The sequence below is a fragment of the Nansenia antarctica genome, assembly GCF_963989245.1.
Source record: "Nansenia antarctica genome assembly, chromosome: 1".
In the NCBI taxonomy this organism is placed as follows: Eukaryota; Metazoa; Chordata; class Actinopteri; order Argentiniformes; family Microstomatidae; genus Nansenia; species Nansenia antarctica.
Window position 1 is genome coordinate 41,658,087 of NC_137674.1, and position 17,471 is coordinate 41,675,557.

The 17,471-nt window shown below is 44.1% G+C and overlaps 1 protein-coding gene across 1 annotated transcript; it reads right to left on the reverse strand.

Annotated features, from left to right (window-relative positions):
* Nucleotides 1–5,304: 5,304 nt before the first annotated feature.
* vrk1 (VRK serine/threonine kinase 1) lies at nt 5,305–17,028 on the reverse strand. The gene is made up of 13 exons (XM_080532165.1): nt 16,959–17,028; nt 16,138–16,297; nt 15,970–16,025; nt 15,003–15,072; nt 14,054–14,141; nt 13,540–13,648; nt 13,005–13,097; nt 10,467–10,599; nt 9,950–10,070; nt 9,784–9,842; nt 8,257–8,432; nt 6,260–6,374; nt 5,305–5,642 (listed from the first exon to the last, which is right to left on the reverse strand). The coding sequence occupies exons 2-13, from the start codon at nt 16,295–16,297 to the stop codon at nt 5,455–5,457; spliced, it is 1,368 nt and encodes a 455-aa protein (XP_080388291.1). The 5' UTR covers nt 16,959–17,028; the 3' UTR covers nt 5,305–5,454.
* Between the last annotated feature and the right edge of the window lie 443 nt (nt 17,029–17,471).

The window sequence follows — 17,471 nt, forward strand, 5'->3', positions numbered from 1 at the left end:
CTACGCAGCATGGTGTCCCTACTTCGAGGGTGCCCCCGGAGCTGCACTCAGCGAGGTTCGTTTTCATTCGTCATGATGGCCACAGGACTCCACTACGTCCTCCTTATGACGGGCCTTTCCGTGTCATCGAGGCCGGAGCCAAGAACTTCATGGTTGACATGGGGGGTAGGCCTGAGTGTGTGTCCGTTGATCGCCTCAAACCGGCCCACTTGGACCTTGAACTGCCCCTGGACTTGGCCCTGCCACCGCGCAGAGGCCGGCCTCCAGTCCTACCTCCCCTGCCGCGCCCTGGCCATTCCCCCCTCCGACCCCGACAACCCCCCGCAGCTCGCGAGCCCCCGGTCGTCGCTGCCCCCCGTCCTTCCCTGCAGGAGGACGTGATGGGCGATGTCACACCTCCTCCCGCACCTCCTGACTTTACCTACGATCGTAGGGGCCGGGCCATACGCCCTCCTCGCCGTGAGGATTTCCAATATTGAGGTGAACACTGGGGGGGCTGGTGTAGTGACTACATTATGGGTTCATGTTCTCCTCTTACTGTTGGTTGTGTAGTGGGAGGGAACCAGTTCTGGCACTAGGGGCAGAGGGGAGGATTATTAACGTTGCACCTTCCTGTTTAGATACACGAGTTTTGGTAACCATTTTCTGGTCCTGTACTGAGAGTACAAGTTGTTGTTTTGATTAAACAGTTATCATTACGTTGCCTACGTCTTTCCTTTTTCCTCCGGCACTACAATATACAGTATATACACTAAAAGAAGGAGAGAGAATAAAGTAACCCAAAAAAAAGAATGTTTATTTTTCCGGCTTTGCAGTTTTCCGCCGCTGTCTCACCCAAAACAGAAATTAAACGTGTATCTACATTTTATCATGTCTGGTATCGCCTTTGAAAATTGCAGGTAGTGGAGTGTTTAACATTCTCTTGTCAAGCATCCCCCTGCTGAGACAATAAATGCCTGTCCAGTTTTGCTCACAGCGGCAGCGGCAGATTAGAAACAGCAGGAGGACGGTGTAGTGTGAATACAATACCGATAAGGACGCATGTCTTAGCCCCACTGCTTTGCCTGGCTTCTCCGAAATGTGAGAACCTGCTGTTTTCTAATATTTACACACAACTAGAATGGCAAATGTACCATAACTGCATTGAAAAAGCCTCTTTCACTTCAGCCTCCACCTGAAATCAGTTTATAGTTTTTTGTTTTTTTGGTTTGTCTTTTGGGAAAGGAGGTTTGTTTTGTTGGTGTTGCAATGGCTGGTGATTGGAGGGGTGGGGGATACACAATAAGAGTGAGATTTTCTCTCGTTCCTTTTCATCAACAATTCAGGTTTAGATAGGTGTGGACAATTGCAACAGTGAAGGTTATATTTCTTTCTTTTTCTGAGATAAAATGCTGATACTGCTGAACAAGTCTGAAAAGTCAAACATAAGAGCTCTTAACAGACACCAGAGGGACAATGACATAAAACACATCATTCAACACACACACACATAACACACACTCACACACGCACACACACGCACGCACACTAGCACGCACGCGCACACACACACACACACACACACACACACACACACACACACACACACACACACACACACACACACACACACACACACACACACACACACACACACACACACACACACACACACACACACACACACACACACACACACACACACACACACACACACACACACACACACACACACACACACACACACACACACACACACACACACACACACACACACACACACACACACACACACACACACACACACACACACACACACACACACACACACACACACACACACACACACACACACACACACACACACACACACACACACACACACACACACACACACACACACACACACACACACACACACACACACACACACACACACACACACACACACACACACACACACACACACACACACACACACACACACACACACACACACACACACACACACACACACACACACACACACACACACACACACACACACACACACACACACTATTTTGCCCAAGAGCAGATATTAGTTATTTCATACACCTTCCTCACAAGTCTTACATTAATAAATATTCTTACCTCAGACAACCTTGGGAGCAAAATGTGCTGCAAGTCAAAGGATACAATATTTGGTTATATTTTCTATACAATATACAGTACCCTACTGGAAGGTATGAAATACCTAGAATTCTCTAGAGCATATTTTAGCTTGTAGCCGAGGTAAAACATGGAGAGTTATTATCTGAATGGCTGAATTTCACTCTATTCAGTACCCTTCATGACCCCCCATTGGTCTCTTTAAGACTCACACATACACACACATGCCCACATACATACACACACACAAATGCACGCATATGCGCACACACGCAAACACACACACACACACACACACACACACACACACACACACACACACACACACACACACACACAGAGACACACACACACACACACACAGAGACAGACAGACAGACAGAGCAAACAAAAGAAAGGCAATACCTGTGAGACAGCTCTATGGTGAAGCACACCCTGTGTTCCATTATTCTGGCAGATGTTACATGCTACATCAGTGCACACAAACATGCAAATAAGCCCTCCGGACTCAAGATGAAAACAACACTTGCCCAGTAACTCCCCTTCTAGGTTTTCTGTTTTTCCTTCAATATTGTGAACTTTCGAACACTGCATGCAGTCCATCTTGTAAACTACGGCCTCACATGGCCTCAAAGTTAGAACACTTTAGATTTATATATATAAAAAATAGATATATAGTGACAATTGGCACAAACACAGGACCCTTTTGAGGAAAGTGAGAAAAGTGTTATTGAGTTTTAAGGTGGCTGGCTGGGGTGGGTAGGTGGCTGACATCCATATGATAGGCGTGGTTGAAGAGGGGACAAAGCACCGCTGGGAGGCTTTCACACTCCAGCATGCTGCCCCACCGGGTTGGCCCAACCCCGGCGGTGTGCGGGGAGGAGGAACCTGCGGACCAGGCACTGGATAAAAATGCAGGTCAATCAATGGCTGCAGCCGGACAGGGTGAAATTGCGTGTCTCCCCTCCGCTGTGCTGGCCGAGAGGGGAACAGGTGGTAGAGTTATGTTTAAGTGGCCCACCCCCCCTTTCCTCCACCCTTCCCCCTTGGACATCGGCCCCCCTCTATGTGCTATCATTATGTGCTACTGCCCCCTACTGAGGTGCAATGGCTGTGCGCCCCCAAGGTCAGTGTCTGGTAAGAGGGGGGAGAGAAAAGCAGGCAGGGGTGCACTTACTCCAAGAGGGCTGGAACCATCAATGCTACAGCCAGCCATGGGGCCCCTGCAGGCCCACAAAACACAAACATGTGGAGAGAGACTTCTTCCTCTGTGACTCTAGTTCAGGGCAGTGCGTGCATGCGTGTGTGTGTGTGTGTGTGTGTGTGTGTGTGTGTGTGTAGGGATGGAGGGCTGAAAGCAGGAGCCTAACAAGAGTTGAAGAGGGACTGTGGAGGGCTGCGTTTTTTACGCTTAACAGAAACCTCAGGTGGTGAGGATGTGAGAGTGGTAACAGGATATGGTGGGGAATGGTGATGATATGAAAAATGAGAGTCGATACTTGAGTTGATACTGTATATTCATAATTCTGTATGATGGCCTCTTGTGCTTTGTGTTTACAAGATTTATATAAGTATTACCACAAGTGTTAGCTTGTATCTGTAACCTTTAGTTAACTAGGTAAGACCCCTGAGGTTGGAAACCTCTTTTGTGAGGGTGATCTGGCAAGAAGGCAAACAAGGTAGTGAAATAACAGCATGCACATAGAATACATTACAAAGACATTCTCACACTTACACAAGGGAGAATGTCTTCTGAAACATTGAGTTCTCGTATCAAAGCAGTATTACTGATACAAAAACAAGCTGCGTGGAACCCATGGTGGATTACAGTATCTTTGTAAAAGAAAAAAAGAAAGTTCTATATATTAGTCTTCCAGACTTGACCATCTATTTTGACCAAATGTAACGGAATGACCCTTAATCTCTGATCTCCTCAGATTAATATGCATTAGTCCCTTTGACCCCGACTACTTCAGAGTCATTTGTACTGAACGTTCCAGTTACACAAATCGGTCTAATTTGCAATGCTTTTTTCACAAATGATGTCAGTTAATTTGCCGTCCTGCACTTCAGCTTTAATTGCTCAATGCTTTGGCCAGGGGTCCGGGGAGGCGAGGGAGGGAAGAATTTGGCACGAGCCGTCAGTCTCGGTTCAAGGCCATGTCAGACACACAAACACAGCCACAACCGGAGACCGACAACTTCAATTCCATCAAATCAGGCTTAGCAGATGATATAGGGTCATACTTCTCCATTATAGAGCAATAACTCACTACTGCGGTTCATGTAAGTGGAAGATGACCAGTTTCACTATGTTCTGTTTTCTAGGTGGAAACCATGTACTGGAATAGGCAACCAATGTGTTTTTGTGAGTACTTGGTGGTATGGAAGACTTATGTGATAACTTAAGTCTTCGACTTCACATATTTAAATTAGTATTTTAGCCGTAAAACAACATACTGTACATAAACATGACAACAATATTACTTACAATCCTTTCTTTAACACGCAAATGTACACAGAAGGACAATGAAAAACAACAACACGGGAGTTGAGGTTAAGATCTACTCTTTCAAGGGAAGTTTTAACCAGATTTGTAAGAGGTTTGTTCAGGGAGATGGGGTGAGGATGGGGACATGAGTGTGAGTGACACTAGCTGTAAAACGGGCATGCTCCTCTTTTGTCTCCCTCTGATCAAATGGCACAAGGGCTGGGGAACCAATCAGATGCCTCCTCCCTGGTGTGCCGGCACGCTCGGTGGCACAGGTATCAAAGCCCCACTCGCCTTCTCACTCTTTCTCTCTTTCTCTGAGTGAGACGAGGGAACAGGACCCTCAGCTTTCATGCAAAAAGACAGTGCGAGTGTGTGCATATGAGAAAGAGAGAAAAAAAGAGGGATATGCAAGACATTTTGAAAGACAGCACTAGAGGGATATGTGCATGACAACCTAAGAGATGTGTGTACCGTATGTGTGTGTGTGTGTAAGGGGAAAATCAAGTTCAACTAGTTGTGCTTCTCACATAAGTTGTCAAACACTCATTAGTGTCTCCTCTTGTCTTGTCTTTTTGATTATCCAACCCCCAGTAAGATATAAAAAAATAAAATAAAAAAGACCCAATCATCTTTCTTCTTATTTATTATTGGAAATGAGGAGGCCTCAAGTGAAACCATGTTAACAAAATTAAATATCAGAAACAAGCAGTGAAGAAACAGATACAGATACAAACTATACTGTACAAAAAACAAACAAAAAAGCGGCAGCTCTTAAAAGAGGAACTGGAACAGGATGGAAGGAGCCGTGGGGCGGGTAGGTAGGGGGGTGGTTAAGGGGCTTTCTTAGGTCTTCCTCTGGATCTCTTCGCCAGGCCAGGTGTGGTCTGAGTGCTGATCTCTACTAGTTCAGACTCCTTGGGACTGGTGGTCTCCTTGGGAATGGTCTTCTTCGCACTGACATTCTTCTTGGGAGCGACAGTCTTTCTGGGACTGACAGTCTTCTTCACGCCATTCACCTCTGTGAAAGAAAAAAAAAAGACTTTCAAAGTCAGAAATGGAAGAGCGTTTAATGACAAAATCGCATATTTGGTTCTTTACCATGAAAGGAGTGGACAAGAACAGACTTCAATTCACACTTCGTTTCTGTTTATCTGGGTGCATTCACTAACCGCTAACTGATAAGATTCTCAACCAAAAAACAATGGAAGTCAACAGACCCTAAATTAGTATGTTTAAATCAAGTCACTGAGTCTACAGAGAATATGGGATGATTTTGTATGGAATTTCAAACATGCTAATTTAGGGTCCATTGACATATTTTTTTAATTTATTTTTTTAAATTAAAGTTAGGAGTTAGTGACAGTGCACAAATAAACAGAACCGATATGTGTATTGTGTTTTCCTTATCCATAGACTCCTTTCAAGGTTGGGACCCAATATGTGATTTTGTAATTTGGGTGAAGCCCTATGACACTTCCCAGCCTGACCCTAGAACAGGGGTCTACAACTAAATGTAATTTTAAGTGTGTGTGTGTGTGTGTGTGTGTGTGTGTGTGGTAATGTGCTTTCATAAACCACTGTGGCCCTCTAGTGTAACCCCTCAACAACCAGCCTCTAAAGAGAGACGGTCCTTACCTTTTTTCTTTGTAACCTTCCTTTTCTTGGGAGGAGTGTCATCTGTTTCATCATCAGACTCCTCTGAATCCTTCACCACCTCCACCTCCACCACTTTCTTTCTTTTGGAGGTCTTCTGTAAGAGAGAGAGAGAAAGAAAGAAAGAAAGAGAGGAATGAGGAAAAAGAGGGATGAGAACATGTATGAAGAGAGAACACAGTGGTCAAATCTACCACAGCCTCCAGCAACCTTGGAGGGCGCCAAAAAAGAAACAAAATACATAAATGAAAACAGGGCCCTCTGTCTGCTTGGCACATTCACGACCTGACTCTTACATGTGCCTTAAGCCTCGCAGGCGGGGAGCGTGACGTTTGAGCAAATGCAATTATCACCCTGCCATCTCAGAGTCGGAGCCGCGGAGGAAGTCCTCTCGCTCTCCGCAGAATAATAATCCATTCAAACTTCCAATTAAAATTCTGCTTTTCCTGACCTTGACAATCTAAATAACAACAGTGGTCAGGGGCTCGTTCTGTTTTCTCAGAGGTCACCATTTAGCGTTTTTTAAAAACATCTCAGAATGTCCGGGGTGCAGAGAAGGTGAAGGTTTTTCCCTCACCATTTCGAGACTCACGCACCACCGACACGTGTTTTGAACCATTTTCATAAACTATGACTTTATTTTTTGTCCCCTCGCAGAAAACGAGGGCAAGACGAGAAAAGATAATTCTCGCCCATGAAATCATACCGAGGCGAAAGGGAAGGAAGGTGTCACAAGGAAGATGCACTTAACGGCAGCAATCAAGTCCTCCCTTCCCTCCCTCCCCTCTCTCTTTAGACTCCATAATGAATGCTCCCCCCTCTCTCGGACTTGAACTATCACTCACCCCCTCTCTCTCCCCTCCCCTGCCCCCCTCCCCTCCTCTCTGCCTTCCATTTTGCCAATTGCTACCTCATGATTACCATCCAGACCCTGCTGAGCTGAACAGATTGGCTGGATAATTACATACAATAACTGCAGTGGGCAGGTAACCCCTCCGCTGGCATGGGCCAGCTCCCCGGTGGCACCTTCCATATGCAAGCGGCATTGTGGGAAGGCAGGGGAGGGTGGGCGGCCCCTCCCTCTTTTTTTGCCGTAAGAGAGAGGGGGAGAGAGCGGTTGGCGTTGATTGCCGGGGCCGCCGCCGACTCCAAGGTTACCGTGTCAGCACATTTGCAATACATTAGTGGAGGGATAAACACAGGTAGCGGCGCTTCTCAGACCTGTCGGAGGGAAAAGGGAGGGGGGTGGACGAGTGAGGATAAGAGGAAAGGAGAGGACAGTAAGGGGGGGGGGAGAAGGATAGAGGAGAGGTGGTGAAAATGAGGGATGGAGGAGGAGAGGACGGGAACAGGATCGAAAGACAGGAGAAGAGAGGGGAGAGAAGAGAGGGGAAGAGAGGAGGGGAGGAGGAAGAGAGGAGGGAAAGGGGAAGACAGGCAAAAGCATGCATATTGGTTACACTGTAACGGCAACCTCATTTGGGTATTAATTGCGCAACGGACACAATCAAACAGAAAAAGAAAACAAACCAGAGCATACAAATTGGCGTTGGCCAGTCAACGTTTGTGTGTGTGTGTGAGTGTGTGTGTGTGTGTTTTGGGGGTAAAAACGTCAATAAGCAGCGGTCAAGGCACATCTGTTAAAAGCATCACACTTTAATTGTATTTGAAAATCAATGCACTTGGCAGCGCTTGACGCTAACCTCCACAATTAGTGGTGGATCGTGTGCGGGCATTTTAACATTTCAAAATGGCTTTCAACAGGTAAACAAATTAAGTGCGGTTGAAACGAGCTCCCTTAGAAAGGGCCGGGGCTTTAAAGAGGTCTGGAGCGTGCCAGGTTTTAAATGCAGAGGCTACCATGACCGCACAACACATCTTGTGTGCTTTGATTCTGGGTTGTGCGAGTGGATGTGTGTGTGTGTGTGTGTGTGTGTGTGTGTGTGTGTGTGTGTGTGTGTGTGTGTGTGTGGACTGACCTTGCCAGAGGACGCTGGACCGGCACCGTTGACCGGTGAGGAGAACTCCAGCTTGTCATCATCTGAGGCACCGATGGACTTGAGCCCTGCATGCAGAATGGACCGCAGCTTCTGATAGTTCGGTTTGTCTTCGTAGTCGATAGTCTTGACCTCCTCCATGAACTTCTGGATTTCATCTAAAATTTGAGAAGATAAAGAAATAAACAAAAGATGAATTATGATTTGTATTTCCCAGTAACTTTTCTCTAAGAATGCATAAAAAAACAGAAGCGGCCAGTCCTTAGGAGCAGTAATGAAGCAAAAAACAAAAAAGAAAGACAATCAAATGAACTCGCTAAGATGACAATTCGCAAGCTGACGACCAAAACAAACACAACGTTTGTCATCACAGCCATAGCGAGACATCCTGTTTAAACAAATTCTCTCCCTCTCTTTTTCTTCCTCTCTCACAGCAGACTCTGACACTTTGACCTTGAGGCTAAGCGAAGAGAGGGATGAGAGAGGAGGGGGTGGGGGGGGGAAGTGACACGCCGCCGTCACACCTCCTTCCTTCTGCTCCGCCACTCCGGCGGCGACTCAAACTGTTGTTTACCGTCGGGGCCGCTCAAATAGAGTCACACCAAACAGAATTAGGCATGATGGCCGCCATAACAAGTGCCGGCTCCCATCACCCCTCTGTTGTGATGCCGGGGACGCCGGGGCGCTCGTACGACACGAAACAACAGCCCGCGGAGACGGCGTGCCGTCTGTCACACGAGATGCCACCACCGAGCTCAAGTGCCGCCGCTGCCGTCTCCATCTGATCAGACTTAGCGACAGTATGTCGCCACGACGACCATGGGTTTACCGTCAGAACACTATAGGGAAAAGTTCACTAGCAGAACTGTTTGTTTGCAACGGAGCCCAGTTAAATTCAGGCACCCGTTCATTTCAGAAGTGAAAAGAAAAAAACAGCGTACCTTTACAAACGTTTTTTGTGAATAGCTTGTTACTTTGAAGCGGAAGTAACAAACTTTGCTGCACTCCTCCGTTCGTGCTCTCACCTAACGCTTCTCGCTAATACACTTGTGAAGCGAGGGCGGTCACGACTTTGCTGCAAAGTTAAAGTGGAAAGTTTTGGAGCAAAGAGGAATTAGCTCTGGTACTAATGAATTAGCGCTCATTACGAGTGAATCAACAGGTCCCCTCTGTTGTTATCGGAGTGAGAGAACGGGAACCTCTCTCCTGTGTGTGTGTGTGTCAGATCAGAAAGTGCTTTAGTTCAATTACCGACAGGGCTGTAAACAACAGCAGGGGTTGCATCTGCTCACAACACAGGTGTTTCTCAAGGACCACAGCTTATCAGTCAGTGGAGAACGGCCTGTGCTGGACTGGTCGAACGAGCTCCAAGGGTTTCATTTGATGTATAAAGCAAGTCTTTGCTCATTGTCCATAAAAACAGGCACAACATTATTGATAGAGTCGAAATAATAAAATAATGACGAAAAAATATGCCAAATCTATTTCGAGCATGCAAGTGAACCTCACCTGGCTTGTCTTCAGGTGAGAAACACTCGGACATGAACTCTGAAACATTGTCTCGGCACCTGTGTGAGAGAAAACTAGTTAGGATCACAAAACACGAGTGAGTCCGAGAGTGAACGAGAGAGAGACAACCACCAACGCAACATCGAAGAGTGTGTTTGTGTCTCACTTGAGTTTGGAGTCTCTGACGTAGATAGGGTCCTGGAGCTTGTCCTCCCAGGGCAGACGGCTGCACAGCCACTGGACCATGCAGTAGCCCAGGATCTCCAGGTCACTCCTTCTGCAGGCAGCTGCAGCAAAACACCACCACCACCATTGTTAAAGGGCTTTGAACACACATGTACACACATTTACCCCTGGGAAAAATAACGTTTTTTCACACCCGAGCACACCCGAGGAGGTACACTTACATTTTTGACTTCGTAGGTGGTGTGGTGATTTGACAGGATACAAAAAACTATGTTTTGCCTGACTGACCCAAACAAAAGGTACGCAGGACTTCTGACCATAGACGATTATAGGGATAGTTCACTCTACAATCAAGGAGTGAAGGTATATGGTCAATTACAGACATTTTATTTCGAGTGAACTATCCCTTTATGTGGTGATTCATTGTGACCCAACACAATGACCAGCATCACCATGACCAGCATCACCATCGGCTCAATGAGGGGGGGTCTACTTACAAACTCCTTTGTGTGCGTCGATACTGGTGAACTCAATAGTCCCGTCGTGGCATCGCTTAGGGTCCTCCTTGTAATCCTTCAGCACCCCCTCTGGTGCGTACCTATAGGCCAGTCCATAATCTACTAAGTAAACCTAGGTTTGCAAACAAAACAGACAAATTCATGCATGTGCAAACACACACACACACACACACACACACACACAGAAGCTGACACCTACGGATTGAATACATCTATACAGGCTTACTACCACTTGTTCTAAAGCCAGTTACAGCTGAGACGACACAGTTTATGAATGTGGTTTTATTCCAAGTTTTAGAACTGTCTCCTGTTGGCTGTTCAACATGTCTGATCTTATGTAAAGTCTTAAGACGAAACAGAGCCGTCACAGCAGTCAGCTTGTTATAACCAGCTTTCTAGCTAGTTAGATCACTCAAGCAAACATTTGTTATTGTTTCTGTGAGGGACATTTGGCGAGCTAGCAAGGTCATTTCAGTTACATAATTTGTTTTAATGCTGATTTCGTCTCATCTCATCTTAGCTGTTTATCTGTACCCGCCTTAAGAGTAAAACATACTACACGGGTGGGGACAGCACAATACATGGCTTTCATGCAATCAAAAAGAAAATATCCCAGCTCCAGTCATCAAAAACAAATGTATCCAATATAACTACGTGAAGAGAGGCGAGCAGCAGCCAGCGCACTAGCTAAGCTAACCCCTGTGAAGTCCCGTGGGGCTGTTTTCTAAATTGTAATTTAAAAATAGCATTTTTAATAACACACCACTGATACATTATTAATCTCCAAATTAAATATTTGCCCCTGCCCCCACCTTGTTTGCTTGAAAGAGCTCTTAGTCGCCATCTAATCTCTCCTCCTGTTTAGAGGCTCCAAATAAAAGGTCCCCCTACCCCCTCCTTCGTCTCCTCCAAGGTTTAATTGAATCTAATGAACCAGAGCAGGAGCATTATGATCAAATAAATAAATAATAGTCAAAATGTTCTTTCAAGTTACATATCGAGTCAGTGGAAACACTACTTTCAAGAGGTAGGGGCCAATTGTTTTAAGTGACACTGTTCAGACGAAGACATTTCTGATACTGTAATCAGCGGCACTCATACAGTAAATGACAATTCCATGCTGTATCGGTCACCATGCTCTTGCTGTGTCCTATTTCTCCATCCTTTTCGTGAAGTATTCACATGTGCACTTTTCCACATGGAGTTAGATGGGAATGGATTGGAATAAGAGCCCATGCCTAGACCGATGTTATGCTTTTAAATCCACGTGGGGAAGTGCACAAAGTGGATTTAGGTGGAACGGAGGAGAAATGGGACGCAGCCTATGAAGGGCGGGCAGGAAGGAGACTCTGTCTGGGTTCGAAATGGCATACTAGCATACTAGCATTCTCAATGAGAATATACTGCATACTGCCTACTAAATTCATAATAAGTAGCCTATGCCAATACCAGCCGACCATTCACACTGCAGTATGCATCTCAGTATCCCAGAATGCATTTCGCACTTGCTGGCAGCGGGGATTTTAAAATGTATTTTAGCCATTGGCTAAAAGCTGTAATTTTGGCTCTAAAAGTGTTAGCCTAACATGTCATTTTATGAAGTTTTAATAGCCTATGTTTTCAGGCGAGAAAGTAACCATATATATTCCCCAAATGTGTCCAGTTTATCAAAATAACCTGTTTATACATCTGATCTCACGTTTTTCTTCCCATTTCTGTTCACTAGCAACATTACGTTGCTTAGATACCTTCACTACGGGGTTCAACAGAAACGTCAGAAGATATTAGCTAAACAAGTTGTAAAATGATTTGGGGGCCAATATATTTAGCTAGCTAAAGTAACTAGCTTACTATATTGTTGTCTTAGCAGTTGGTGAAAGAACCAGATTAAAATAAATATATATGAGCAATAACATATTGTGGGCTTGCTACAGCAACATACAACCCAACTTGTTCCGTCTGAAGCTACAATACTGGGACCATTCGTGACTGGGCTACAGGAGTGTGTGTAAGACACAAATAAACTTGGGGTTTATGCATTTCAAGTGGCATCTTTGTAATCATGAGGACGTAGTCATGTATAAGAATGCATTTCACCATGTAAATTCCCCAAATAGTGAAAATACCACCGCTCATCCGTGATCAGACTTAGCTGAGGTGCTGCAGCTGAAGAGTATCAAAAAGAGCGCAAACAATCTGCATCTTCACTCAAGTCTGTGCAAAAAACGTTTTTTTGCGAGCTTTCAGTCTCCATGCTCTCAGATCATGTAAACAACAGCTGTATAACGACTTTGTATGACGCAGATCGACGAGACTGAAGAGACGCGCAATGCATTGGGGATTGAGTAGTCGAATAGTGTGGTCTCATCACATACTCAGAGACTGGGAATAATCTAGTATCCATCGATTTCTCACATACTCAAATTTCACATACTATACAATGTGAACGCACTGCATACTCAATATCTATGTCATACCTAGTATGAATAGTATGCCATTCCGAACACAGCCACTGACCTGGTTGGGGTCCTTGTGGCTGAGGAGGAGGTTGGAGGCTTTGATGTCGGCATGCACATACTCATGCTCATGGATGTACTCCAGTATGTCCAGCTAGAGATGGAGGAAGAGGAAAAGTTTTTTTTTTTAAATCACATTTATTACAGTAGGACGATATGGAGGGGGAAGGATGAGCGCAATTGACATGACAAAGTTGGTCGCAGTGGGGGGCTTGAACCCACAACCTTTGGGACCTTCATGCGGTACATTTGGGGAACATTCACCACTAAGCTACGCCTTCACAACTCTCACAATTTATTTTCTACATTCATTCTGGCATGATCAAATAGACAAAGTCATTATTAGCACCACAATACAGCATAGTACTGGCATAATATTGCAATATGTAATGAAGAAAATAAACTGACCTAACGTGATTGGATTGGCAAAACCAAGCTTTTCACTGCATTTCACCAATCAAGTCGTGTCATATCAGGGATTTCTTCAAGAAAGGAAAGATGTATTTCAAGAGTATTTAAACATGAATAAGACTCACAAGTCTCAACCCGAGCTGCAGGACCAGTTTTCGGGGGAACTTCCTTTTGTTCTCCTCAAACTTAATCTGGAGATCTGTCCCGAACCGGTCCATCACCATGAACCTGTACCTGGGGAGGGAAGAAGGAAGGAGTAAACCATTAAATACTGGTTCTGATGTGCATAAATCACATCCACTTCCTGCATGCGTTTTGCAATGGGTGTGGCACACATACCAAATGTTTTAGCGATGGTTACAGAGCTGCGTTTTCCCAAAGGTATATTTATATGGCTGGCACCCAAAGTTAATCTTCACAGGACCAGCTGTATTTCTACAAGAACATTGCAACAGTCTGCCACACAGATTTGACCATTTGGGTTCAAATACTTAGCTGTGCTCAACTGAGTTTGCCTGGCATAATGGAACCAACGCTAGGCAGACTCAAGCAAATGTTTTAAGTATTTTAAATAATTTAAAATACTTTTCGACCCAGGTATGGTTCCCTACTTCTGTCCAGGACAGAACTGTGATTTACCTCTTCCCCCCCTTCTCATGCAGTCCTGACCCCCAGTACTTTGGAACTCCCAGGTACTTCATCTTGTGAGACTTCATCCAGGTCTGAACTAGAATACAAACATGAAAATAAATGTCAATACATTTTAATAAATAAATGATATTTACTGTATTACTGTATTATTGTAACACTGACTATTGTATTCAGTTCTACTACTGTGTTCTCTAAGAGGAGAGCTTGTCAATCTCCTTGTTCTGTCATTCACTCCCATGTATCCCAGTACATATGCAGTAAACCTTAAAACTTTGAATAACCAAAATCATCCCAGATAAAAAAAGAAATGCGAAACTATGTTTGGAAGAAATACACAACACTATACGAGTCTTAAAACAATTCCAAAGGGTTAAACTAAGATGACTGTGAGATGAAAAGTAATCAAGGTATAAGCCTGCCTACAAATGATTCTGAACACACTTCATAAAACTTTGTGGTTGTGGTGGTGATGATGATTCTCAAAGTAATAAGAGCATAATTCCATGGGGGCCGAAGCAGTGCGGCCGCAAGCTAATCTGCTGGTGGGACAAATATTTACCAACAACAAGCGATATTCCCATGAATAAAATATGAGGCGTTCATTCCTTAGTAATATAACAGTTAATTGTCAGGGGAGATTGACATTTGGATTTTTATTATATAAAATGCAAAGCTGTGGCCTGGGGGCAAAGGCAGGAGCCACCAAAGGCGAGTCTTCCTCCATAAGGCCCTCCTAACATGGCCAACCTACACATTTTCTTTTTTTAATTAAGAAAGTTTGTTTCTTTGTGTTTGTTCTTCTGTCAAGAGAGTATTTTATAGTGCGGGAATGTGTGTGTGGTGTGTGGCGTGTGCGTGTGTGTGTGTGTGTGCGTGTGTGTGTGTGTGTGTGTGTGTGAGTGAGTGAGAGATCATGAGGGAGGGTATGGTGGCATACTTAGATCAGGCTTGGCAGCTCGCATGTAGAACTTGAGCTCGGAGAACAGAGGTCCGTTGTCACTTGGCTCCTATATATATATAAAATGGGCAGGACAGTTGACCATGTGATATACATTTTTTTAAATGAGTTTAGTTGTTGATCAGTAACGATTTAGGAGGCATAATCAAAAATAACAAGAGCACAATTAGACCAACATAAAATCCTCTGAACACAATGCAACGCTAGTTGGCCTGCATCTAACCATGAAGATAGAATAGCATACATTCTGTAGCCTATACACACAGCAAATCATTGGTAATTTCAGCAGATATATTTGAGAATATTTGTGACCATTATGCAAATTCAGGATTTGTTGAGAGATACACAGGTGACACCTCATCATACAGCTTGTTTATCTCTTTGAAAGGTGATACATTCAATAGTGTTGTAGGCCTACATTCCATTCATAATGTATACGGTGTTTCAATCAATCAAATGGTTTGACCAGTGGATAAAAGTACATTGTGTAGAGAATCCTATGATCCAAACCGCATGTTCAAGTTTATGCTCAGTTTTTACCCTTAATGGATGGCCATAATTAATGACTAAATCAATGGAGGCCAGATATAAAAGGTTTTACAAAATCTGGAAGCTTGCATACCAAACATATTAGCACATCCTTATTTAACTTGTTTGTGACTTTGAAGAGGACTACCACAACATGTAACATCCTAAAAAAATCCTGTGAGAAAGTGCTCTGTACTTATAATTGGATGTAAGTTATGAAATCCAACTTTTTGGAGAAAGGGTTAATGATATAAGCGGAATATCCCTGTTAATGATATGTTAAGACAAATAAAACAAGATAGATCATATTAGTTTTTATCAAATGTATTTCAGAACATTAGGACAAACATGGACATAATTGGTGGTTTAATGCCGTTTTTCCATCATCACACATTTTAAAACGCCCAAATCGTCTTACCACTTTGATGACATATGGAGCCTCAGCTCCAACTGCTTTGGATGAATTTTCATTGGCTGAAAATGTAACAATGACAGAACTCAGATTATACTGTACTTTGTTTATTATTCCAATTATAGGGGCATGGTTTACGACTTCCACACTGTGAAACATGCATCATTCTCTTACCCAAATACAGCAGTCCGAAGCCCCCCTGTCCAATGGGAGCCCCCAGTTTCCAAGACTTCTTTGCAGTGTCTGTCAGGACTTCTCCAGGAGGGAACTCTTCAGCCAGCTTCCTCTTGACAGGACCCCTTGCCTTCCCCGCTGCTTTGGCTTTAGGAGGCATCTTAGAAACACGTGAAGGCAGCAGAGTACAGTATAATGCATATGACGTGTTTTTCAACTTGTGTCATGTATTGTTGCTCTCCATTTGTAAGTTACCAAGTTGTTATCTTGCCACCTTGCAAGCTTATTCACACTGACCAATACATCATATCATGTCTAAGTTACAGTTGCTTGTGAGAAATGAATGTCAGTTTCCTCATGTCCTGAGTAATGAACTAGATAACAAGGTGGTTGGTCTACATATCAGTCTCTCCTACTATGAGTCATAGCTAGCAGTAGTTAGCCTACTAGGAAATACAATAACTAGTTAGCTTACTGGCTAGCTAATCTTTCATGTTCACATTAGAGAAGACTAGCTAGCTACTTTATTTCCAGCAAGACGCACATCAGCGGAGCACAACACAATAGCGAACATGCTACTTCTAGAAACACAGCTTGCTAGGCAGCTAACTAGCTAAACAATTTCAGGCTGCGCCACTTTCTCAGTGAGTGAGTCACGTTACCACACATCCTCATTGCTTTGGCCTGTTCTGCCTGGGATGAAATAGCAACACCATTGCGTTTCTGCGGCCATCGTTTTCTCAAACATGCCAAAGCTAAGCTACATCAATACAAACAGAATTCATATCAACGATCTGATTATGTAAACAAAGAAAACCAACCTCTTGTCTTCGTTGTTATTGCAAAGTTATCCTTGGTTGTGATCAAAAGTTCCCGCACATCAGCCGAACAGGAACTCGCGCAATAACACCGCTCGCTCCTATTGGTCGGGAACCACTTCCGTTATCTGGATAGGGCTGCTGGGAAATGTAGTTCTATGATATGTATCTGATGTACGCAGCCGGAGGGGACTGGTCGAGGGAGGAATGAGGAAGGCGATAAAGAAGAAGATGAAGATAAAGACGACGATGAAGAAGTGGTATCAGTCTCACCAAGCGTCATTTTCTTTACTTTACAGTTTTTCTCAATTGCTAAAACACATTTTACAAAACTTTCCTCCATTTCCCAAAACTCTAAACACAACACACTTTTCTAAAGCTGCATAAACAAAACCACACCTTCTCTCTTCAAAACTCAAACTTTCACACCAAAACAGCTGCTCAAAGCCTGCAAAAAATCTAAACACTATACGCATCATTACAGACTACAACAAAACAACTGAAAACACAATGTTC

Coding starts and splice junctions, on each gene's coding strand:
- vrk1 (XM_080532165.1), bottom strand. CDS start 16,297: ATGCCTCCTAAAGCCAAAGCAGCGGGGAAGGCAAGGGGTCCTGTCAAG. Junction 13,649..14,053: donor CATGAGAAGGGGGGGAAGAG/GTAAATCACAGT, acceptor TTCCCTCCCCAG/GTACAGGTTCATGGTGATGG. Junction 10,600..13,004: donor GCCACAAGGACCCCAACCAG/GTCAGTGGCTGT, acceptor TTGCAAACCTAG/GTTTACTTAGTAGATTATGG.